The sequence below is a fragment of the Podarcis gaigeae genome (assembly GCF_964106915.1).
Source record: "Podarcis gaigeae genome assembly, chromosome: 8".
In the NCBI taxonomy this organism is placed as follows: domain Eukaryota; kingdom Metazoa; phylum Chordata; class Lepidosauria; order Squamata; family Lacertidae; genus Podarcis; species Podarcis gaigeae.
The window spans coordinates 31,674,718-31,685,203 of record NC_139684.1 but is presented as its reverse complement, the minus strand read 5'-3'; the positions used below and the strand labels follow the sequence as shown (position 1 = coordinate 31,685,203).

Sequence of the window (10,486 nt, the reverse complement as noted above, 5' to 3'; positions counted from 1 at the left end):
CTTTCAGCATCTCTCTCTACAGGTTTCCACTGCATGTGTTCTGGGCATCGTGGCTGCCTTATTACAGTCCTCCACAGCTTGGAGCTTCTTGGGAAGAGTAAAGTCATAGTGCCTGAAGTCCAAAGAGGACAGGGAACAGACAGGCTAGAAGGCCGTCCTCCTCTCCCTATCGGAGGCATTACAAGATTTTCTCTGGCCAACACAGGCCAAACGATGAAGCCTTTGAACTCCTTCAATAAGGCATGTTGTGCATTGCACGAAGCAAGAATAGAAATGTATGAATGTCAAGGATGGTGGATCTGAGATCCTTATACCATATCAGACCACTGGGCTATCCAGCTCACTATTGTCTAAACCAGTGTTGCCCAAACTTGAGTCTCCAGCTGTTTTTGAACTACAGTGGCCATCATCCCGGACCACTGGTCCTGCTAGCTAGGGATAAAGGGAGTTGTAGTCCAAAAACAGTTGGAGACCCAAGTTTGGGAAACACTGGTCTAAACTAACAGGGAACAGCTCTTTAGGATTTCAGGAAAGGAGTCTCTTCCAGCCCTACCTAGAGATGCTATTGGGGGCTGAGCTTGGGACCTTCTGCACACAAAATAGATGCACTACCATTGAGCTTGGGCCTTTCCTCAAGACAGTGGGTGGGCAGCAGCACTTGCAGTTACCCCCTATCAAGCCCCACTCACAGGTACAAAAAGTAAGAACTCAAGCCTGCACAGGTTTTCCCTGTCAAAACATAGCCTCAACTGGGTTCAGTCTTGTGCACTGCAGTGCCTGGGCTCTTTATCAGGTAGGAGAAATTGGATGCATACTGAAAGTGGCTAGGCGAGGCCTCTTTGAAGGGAGATCAAAGCAGCACCAATGTCTCTTAAAATAGCACTGTGCATGATTCTAAGGCCTCAATTGCTTTCTTCAAGCTGTTAGAATTCTTTCTCCCACCCCTCCAGTCAATGCTGTTTCAATGATAACACATCTAACACAACATGCTCAGACATCCAGAGATAGATCACTTGCATATTTCATGACAGAGACTTTGTGCCAACATTTTGATGATGGGTTTGGCTAATCTCTCTCTCTCTTTTACAGGCTGGGCTCTGAGTTTAATGGCATATTGGACTCTGTTGCAGAGAGGCCCCTATCCATTGTCAGCCTGGGCTTTCACCGGGTGCTGCTGCCGTCTGGGTTCTCAGCCCTGCTATCATTTCTTCTCCTTTATATAACTTAATTGTCTGTATTTTGGTAATGTAACAGTTAGAGCATTCTTCTGCAGGCCAGTTAATAAAAATGGGAAATGATTCACATTAGCAGCTCACTAAATATGCAATAGCAAGTTCTTTGCTTTTTGTCAACCTGTTTTGGTCTGCTATCATTATGGCAGGCTCTCAAATGGACCAAAAGAACATCATAAGAGCCTGCTGGATCAGGCCAACAGCCCACCATCCTGTACTTCCAGTGGTCCATCAGATGCCCCACTTGGAAGTCTGTAAGTAGGACCTGAGCACAAGAGCAGCTCCCTTCCTGCAGCTTCCAGCAATTGGTGTTCAGAAATATTACAGCCTCTGGCCAAGCATGCAGACAATAGCCTTCATTGCTAGTAGCCTTTATCCTCCATGAATTTGTTCAATTCTCTTTGAAAGCTGTCCAAGATGACTAGCTAGCTTCTAGAGCTACGTAAGGATTCTGAGGATTTTTAAAATATGAAAACAATTAGATTTTAGAGGGTTCTTTTTTAATCAAACTCTGAGCATGACAAAGGCTGCATCTTTCTTATAAATATAATTTGAAGATAGGAGAACTCCAAGAAATGCACTTTACAGAATGTTGTTACAGGATATCAAATCCCTTTTAATACCACCATAGTTCTCAAAGTTTCATGGCGGGGTAGGGAAGGAAGAGTTAAATGGCGTTTAGATTTCTGGCATTAAGAGCCATTCCAAATCTCCTTGTAGTCTACTTAAAAACAACCATAAAAGAACTTAATGTCAATGGATTTGCCTTCTGCCTTAAGCACACAAGCTGGAACGAATGCAAAGGAAGGTGACCAAGATAAAGCATCTGGAAAACGAGCCTTATGAGGAATGGTTGAGGGAATTGGGTAAGTGTAGCCAGAAGCAAGTCTTCAAATATCTGAAGGGCTTTCACACGGAAGATGGAGCAAGCTTGTTTTCTGCTGCTCCAGAGAGTAGGACCTAAACCAATGGATTCAAATGACAAGGAAAGAGATTCCAACTAAACATTAGGAAGAACTTGCTGACATTCAGACTTGTTTGACAGTGGGCTCCCTCAGAAGGCGATGGGCTCTCCTTAATTGGAGGTTTTTAAACATAGGGATGATGGCCAACTGTCAATGACTCTTTAGCTGCGATTCCTGCATTGCTGGGGATTGGACTACATGAGGTTTTGGATCCCTTCCAACTCTACAAGTCTATGATTCTCTGATCCACCAGAGCATTCTATAACCAATGAACCATTTTTTAAATCCAGTTAATGCAAAAAATAAAAAATAAAAAAATAGCATGTCAACATAGATGCAAGCAACCACAATACATTTTGGCCTAAAATAATTATACTAAGCAGTTGCTAAAGGATTAGTCTTTTGAAGATTTTGCAGAATTCTTATGCAAAATACAGAATTGTGTTCTGTATTTTACCTACCTTTGTTCAGATCTGAAAAAACACCATCTCTGTATTTGGCAGGCCACAATAGCTTTGTTAGAACACAAGGTGCATGGGATTGGTTTATGATATTTATAACTGGCATTGCACCATTAAATTAATCTGCCCTTCTGTTCATTTCCATGGCACAATTTTGCAGAAACAAGCAAGTGGCATGGTTTGTCATGGATTCTTTTGTTGTAGCTTACTTCCAACCAAACCTTGACTTTCTAGAGTAATGCCAATGCTTGACACTCTGCCCAAGTGGTGCTTTTGGGGCAGACATATTATTAGCCTGCATATTTCTCAAATATTTCTAACATCTATTTATATTATGTGTTAACACCTTATGGGGGGGTCACACCACAACATTCCATGTATCATTGTTATTGGCTGGTGGAACAGACTGGGTGACAAAAAAATCAAAGTGCAGAAATGTTCACAGACACCATGCACATCAGGGAAGCCTACATGAGATCAAAGAGTTGCTTTGGGAAGTACAGTGTAGCTGGGACATCAGTGCATTTTGTATTTAAGTTGCATTTTATGTATCCTAGTATTCTGACTGACCGCTTTGCTGACCATATACATCATTTGTAAGCTGGAATAAAGCTGAAAAAAAATGCAAACTTTTACTTTCATGTGTCAGACTCAATGCCTTTAATGTCGTGTAAGAAGTTCAGTGCTTGAAGCAAAAGGGTTGTGGTTGTTACATCTCTATTTCCTGGTGGGGTGCAGTGGGGAGGGAATCAATCAGTGAGTCTTCAAAAGAGAAGGAACAATTCTCTAGCAAAATAAAAAATATATTTGCAGGATAAGGCATTTCTGTGCTCAGAAACTGCTGCCTCATTTTAATTCAAAGGTTTCTGGACAAAGACCAGATTTACTTTCAGATCTGGCTGCTTCATTAACACACAAATCTAGAAAGTATGATCACAATCCAAAGGGCTGTCATTATTTATTATTATTTTTTAAAATAATAATAATACCACCACCACTCATGTTTGGCTAGCTTTCGAACTGCATGGTGTATTTTGAAACTTACAGTGATGCATTGACCAGATGTTACTCCATATCTTTTCATTCTATTTATCCAACATAAATGTGGAAGAGTAACTGATCCCTGATCTCTATCTACAACCAGGGATGGGAGTCCTGTAGCTCTCAATTGCTCGACTTCCAACTCCCATCTGCCCCAATCAGCATGGTCTACAATCAGCATAGATCTACAGGAACTAGAGACAGTACTGCAATGATGGGAGCCCAGTGTGAACCATAATCACCCATGAGTGGCATATCAATCAGAGTCCATTATCTTACCATGGGAAAGTGACTGATAAAGGCCTAGCTGTTTATTTGATAACAACAAAAGATGGCTGGGCTCTTTTATTTCTTCAGTCAAGGTGAGGGGCCTAAGTTCTCCAAATGCATCCAGGAGGCTAAAGATGTCAGAGCACAAGGTCAATAATTGTATTTGTCATCATATAGCAGCTAGTGCAAGTGCAACCTTCACCAGAGGCACACAATGATGGAAGGCATTAGAAGCTTATTTCTGCTATAACTTTAAAACAACAACAACAACCCAACAAGCTATCGGATCTCATGAGATTCTTAGAATGAGTCCAAGGATGGCTGGGCCTGCTCACACACAAAGCAAAAACTCCTGTGAAAACTGGCCCATCAAAACCTCAGCTGTCTGGTTCATAGCTTTTCATCCAAAAAGGTTACTATTTTTTATTAAGAAGTATTGATTTTCTCTTAGAAAACGTTCAATTGCTTTACAATTATAGACAAGCTACACATCATTATGGGAAAGCACTTTAATCCTTTATTAAAACTGACCAAGTACACAAACAATCAGATGTGAACATTGACTTGAGACAGTTAGCCATACTTTCCACTCAACTTTTTTTTTTTAAATACATTACATGAACACCAGCCTCGTTCCTCTGCATACATACAGGAAATAAAGAGCCAGGCATCCAGAAATTTAACCCACAATAACTAAATCTTCCGAAGAGAATTCATAGTAGGGAACCTCGAGATTTAATGGAGCTGGACCTTTGCGGATTCTGCCAGACGCATCGTAATGCGACCCATGGCAGGGGCAATAATAGCCACCAAATTCCCCAGCATTTGAAATGGGTACGCAGCCAAGATGGGTGCAAACACCGATCAGGATGATCCATTCAGGTTTCTTTACTCGGTCTAAATCATGCTGGGGGTCTCTTAAATCAGTCAAAGATACTGCAGCTTCTTGCTCAATCTCTTTCGCGGTTCTGTGACGCACAAAGAGAGGCTTCCCTCTCCACTTGAAAGTCATATTCTTGCCTTCAGGAATATCGGAGAGCTTGATCTCAATCTTCGACAATGCCAACACATCAGCAGAAGCACTCATGCTGCTGACGAACTGAGTGACAACATTCTTAGCAGCATATGCTGTCGCCACACAGGTTGTTGCTGTCATAAAGTAGGAGAAGACTTTCCTGGATTCACTGCTCTCTTGGGATGATTTTGCAGCATCTGTTACATCATGACGACGGTAGTCAGAGAAGTCAGGCACAGCGACATCATTGTGGACGTAACGAATGCTAGCAGGAGCTGCAAAAGAATGGAGAAAACCAATTACTGATTTTTTTTTAAATTACAGGACATTATACTGGTACCAGATTGACTCCATAAAATTTATATTTTTGGTACTACACTAACTATCATAAACATTGGTTTTCATACACGTTCCATACAAGAACTAAATCACCTTATGGAGGTGCAGGCATTCCATTTATTTCTTCCTGCAATTATACATGAAAGCTATTATCTCCTGGCTGGGAAGCCTATAAATTGTCATCAATGATAGTAAATACCAGAAAAGAACACAAATATGATTACAGTGGTACCTTGGGTTACATACGCTTCAGGTTACAGACTCCGCTAACCCAGAAATAGTGCTTCAGGTTAAGAACTTTGCTTCAGGATGATAACAGAAATCGTGCTCCGGCAGCGCGGCAGGCCCCATTAGCTAAAGTGGTGCTTCAGGTTAAGAACAGTTTCAGGTTAAGTACGGACCTCCGGAACGAATTAAGTACTTAACCCGAGGTACCACTGTATATTGGAGTAAGGGGGAGAAATCTAGTGTGTTTTGTATGCTGTAAAGAAATCCCTAATATTCCAAAGTGTTTTGTTAAACCCACTCCAGTAGCCCTTTATAGGGTTGCTATATGTCCTCTTTTTCACGAGTTTGTAAAATGAGTGTCGTCATAGCGATTCATAGTTAAAAGTAGAAGTCAGCAAATGTGTTCTCTTTTTTGCTCTTCAAAATATGGCAACCTTAGAACTTGATTAAATTCTAAAAGACACTTTTAATTGACAAAATTAGAAGATTTCTCTACATTTTATGGGGAATTCTATGGCCTAATCTACAAACCAGTTAAACCAAAGTACCTTGATTTACATTTAGCCAAGCAAACAAGTGAACTTATGCTGGCATCATTAGCTACATTGTAGCCTATGAAATTACATCTAAAGTTTAGAGTAGGATTAGTATCTCTTTTAGATGCAGTAATATTAGTTGTTGTTGTTGTTGTTGTTGTTGTTGTTTTGGAAAACTTTGAATAAGAAAGCTTCCAAATGCAAATTGACTCAAATTCAATTTTGTATGCTTGACATATTTGGTAAATCAAACTGGATAGTTGATTTCATGTTGCTTATGAAAATATTATCAACTCTTTCCAATTGCAGGAATTAGTTAAGCTAAAATATCTGATTGGGGGGGGGGGAATCACTTAGCATGATAACTCTGTCAAATCCAAAGGAGTATTTGGAAAATTATTTTTACTAGAGTATATGTAACTGTTTTAAGACACAACAGCTCAATACCATCCACCTTCATTAAGTTATTTTTTAAGAAATGAGGGTACTTCATAAAAATGCAACTTCGTAAGAATGCAAGTGCAAGTTTTATTTTTTGACTTAAGGGCAATAACACTAAGGGCTTCAGGAATCAAGCTCAAGGTAATTAGGATCTCTTGGGATATTGTGCAGAGATTACAATAAGTGTTTGCAACAAGCTTGAACTAATGAAGGGATAAGAGCATCTCTTTATAATAAGATTTTTTTTTAAGACTGCTTCCTTAGAAATTAAATGAAGGTTGTGTTAAGATTTTCAGGACAAGCTAATACACACTTAATTTCAAGGTCTAAAGTTAAACAGAAGACTATTTGCATCCAATAAAAAGCTAATGAAGCAACACAATTTTTAAAAGAACGTTTAAACCATTTCTGCAATTCCCTCTAGTAGCATATTATCCTTCCCTTTATACTTGGCCCATAATACACGGGATATTTACATTTTAACCTTGTAGCAAATAACCCAAACTGGGTCTACGCTGAAAATACTGTATCAGATTTTTTTTTATATATAACTGCCATGACTTCCAAGCAGTCACACAACTTAGCACCTGCCCTTTTATAAACTAGAACTCACTTTATTTGCTGGCTAATAGGTATCAGTTGATGACATTTAATAGGCCTCCACTGACCCATTGGCTGCTGCTTCATTTTGTACTGTAATTTTACTAAACACCACCTTGTGATTTCAAGTGAAAGACAATTGGTAAGGCTCATCTGACACACACATGAAACCAAACCTTTAGTGTTATCAGCCCAGTCCCTTGAAAAGAAATTCAGCAGCCACCTTCTGTTTTAACCTTTAAACATCTGCTGAAAGCTTTTCTTTCCTGCCAAGATTATGTAGTCAATTAAGAAAACATCTTTCTGCAATAATTGATAATCTTTTTAAATATCTACATGCTTTTATTGTACATATGTATTACTGTTGCAAAGTGCTTTGACTTTTTAAATGAAACAGTGGTATATAAATATTTTAATCAATAAATATGTTAAATAAATAAAATATTTTAAATAACTAAAATAAACATTTTAAATACATAAAACAATAAACTAGAAAACTACCAGTTGGAAACAAGCAACTGGGGCAGTGTGTGTACTGTTTCCTCAAGTACTGCTGGCTGGAGAGTGTTACAAAGAGGATACTGGACTAGAAATGATGCTCTCTGATCCAGCAGGGCTCTTCTATATAAAAAGTCAACCTCCAACATTCCAACCCACTCCCATTTTTCAATTTGGGAAAAGGAACAAATTCAGCCTATATACGAACAGCATCCCCAAGTATAGCTCTTACTTCCTATTATGCAAGTGAAAGGTTAGTTTCTCTAGAGGAGTGAAAAGCGAGGGGCTGAACTTAGTGGTCCTGCAACAGTGAGAACAAAAAGACTATCCCCTGGTGATATGAGATGAAGAACCAGCTAACAGGGAACCTGTGGGATGGCAAGCATTATGCTGGGGCAACAGATAAACACAGATACAATCCTTACACTATACAAGTCTAACCCCTTCCAACTCCCATTTTAGGAATAATTCTTAATATGGTAAATCTTTCTCTGGACTGCACCTCTGAGGCTGCAGGTAAAAACTTGTGTGATTTAATACTCTTTCCAAAGAAAACACTTGTACTGAGTCAGACTTTTGATCTATCTCACTCAGTGATAGTAGCCCTACACCTAAAAATGTCCCTTCCCCATATTGATTTCTTACTAATACCTAAGGTTTTGGTAGAGGGTTTGGTTGTGTCTTTTTGCCAGGGTGGGGATAGTCAATCATGCAAGCTCCATTATGCAGTCTTGGAGTAGTACAAGCCAGAAAATAATGCTCCATGTACGAATATTCCCCACAAACAGGAAACCCTACAACCAAGCCTGCATGCAGGGACTTCTGTTCTGTTCTGTACAAAGGAACATTCAATAATGTGAGCCTCCATCTTCCGCATGACAGCCCCAATGAAGCAAATAATAAATCCCTGCGTAAAGAAAACTCACTTTTTATTACAGATATCTCAACTTCCCCCCACAGCAACTCATTTCATCCTCACAACAACCCTGCAAAGTAGGTTAGATTGAGAGATAGAAACTCTAGAGAACAGCTGTCAGCCAAGTATAGACAACACCAAACCAGAGGGACCCAGTCTGACTCTGTATAACACAGTTTATGTTGACTTGTCCAATGTCACCAAGTGAACTTGACAGGTGTGTGAAGATATGAACCTGGGCCTCCCCAGTCGTAGTCCAACACTCGAAGCCAAACTGGTGCCATTTAGATATTTTGACCCACAACCCAAACTAGCATGACTATCAAGCAAAGGATGGTAGTCCAAAAAACATTTGGATAGCACCAGGTTTAGGGGACTGCTACTCTAATGACTGCACAGCACCAACTTCATCAGGAAGGCGATCTGGCATATTAAGTTTGAGGTGGCACAGTTCAGACCCAGCACCACTCCATTCAGGAAGTTCTCCCTCAGTATAGAAAGCCAGGAGAAGCCTGACTTGTGTGCGGGAAAACTGTTTTGTACACCGCAGCATCTGAATCAAGTGAGCACCCTTCAGCCTAAAGGTGTGTGAGAGCCAGCGTGGTGTAGTGGTTAGAGCAGCCTTTCTCAACCTTGGGTCCCCAGATGTCGTTGCACTACAACTCACATCATCTCACCACTGTACCTACTAGGTGGGGAAAACGGGAGTTGTAGTCCAACAACACATGGGGGCCCAAGGTTGAGAAAGTCTGGGTTAAAGTATTGGACTAGGACCTGGCAAGAAGGGTTCAAATCCCCCCTCAGCAAATGGAATTTGCGGGGTGACCTTGAGCCAGTCACCACCTCTCAGCCTAGCCTACCTCACAAGGTTGTGCTGGGGATAAAATGTGGAAGGAAGAGAACCACATACACCCCACTGATCTCCTGGGCGGGGGGGGGGGGGAGTGGGATATAAATGTAATCAATGACTCAATGAAGTGGGGCAGCCCTCTACCCGACACTGCATGCCCACTACTATGATGCACGACGGGCGTTTTGCTGTCACCTTCCCTAGTCTTCAAGAAGCCCAGAGGGGACACAGAAAACGCCTCTGAGCCACCCTGGAAACCTCGGTAAATGAAGCGGGAGAGGGACGGAGGGGAGGCAGAAAGAAAGCGAAGCGACACCATACCCCGCCCTACTCAAGCAGCGCCGACCGCCCCCCGCCCTCCTTCCCCGCCCGCACCATTGAGGCTGGCGGTGGCGACGAGCCCCCCACGGGCGGCCTGGCCTTGCAGCGACTCCCGGCAGAGCAGAGGCCGCTTCGGGTCCAGCGGCAGCTTCGAGGCCGCCGGAGCCAACCCGGTCGCCAGGGGCTTCAGCGGGCCCGGGACGGCGTGGGCGGCGGCCGAGAGGTAAGGGGCCAACGGGCCGGAGCGGGCGGCCACGGACAACATGGCGACGGCGGAGTCAACTTCTCCTCTCTCTTCCCCCTCCGGCCGGTCACCTTCGCGTCCAACGTCAAGGCTGTGCGACGCGCACACGCGATGACGGCAGACGCCGGTAGAAGGAGCGGCGCAGGCGCGCTAGAGGAATTTACCCCTCCCTCTCCTATCCGGAGAGAAAGAGGGCGAACGGAGAGGCGTGACTGGAGCAGTGACGAGAAGGCCAAGGGGCGTGGTCGTAGAGGAGTTGGAGTCTCTGTCGCCGCCTTCGTCATTGCGTGCATGATAGAGAATGGGGTAAGAAGTTTGAGCTGCGCCTGCGCAGGCGACCCTAGTCGGGGGTGGGGGACACTTGTGTTTCTTCTCTATCTAAATACTTTTTACTAAATTTTAATAAAAACAACTTTTTATAAATAGCAATGCTAATAAAATGATTAATAATATTAACAGGGGGGAATGAAATGAAATTGCTGGTGGTGTTTTTTTAAGGGTGAATTGTCACAATTGCCTATAAGGAAGT

General features: G+C 42.2%; 1 protein-coding gene across 1 annotated transcript; it reads right to left on the bottom strand.

The window, feature by feature from the left end:
• Nucleotides 1–4,463: 4,463 nt before the first annotated feature.
• On the bottom strand, nt 4,464–10,087 carry UQCRFS1 (ubiquinol-cytochrome c reductase, Rieske iron-sulfur polypeptide 1). Its single transcript, XM_083750568.1, has 2 exons — nt 9,768–10,087; nt 4,464–5,259 (listed from the first exon to the last, which is right to left on the bottom strand). Exons 1-2 carry the CDS (start codon nt 9,976–9,978, stop codon nt 4,649–4,651), a joined length of 822 nt encoding a protein of 273 aa, XP_083606694.1. The 5' UTR covers nt 9,979–10,087; the 3' UTR covers nt 4,464–4,648.
• Between the last annotated feature and the right edge of the window lie 399 nt (nt 10,088–10,486).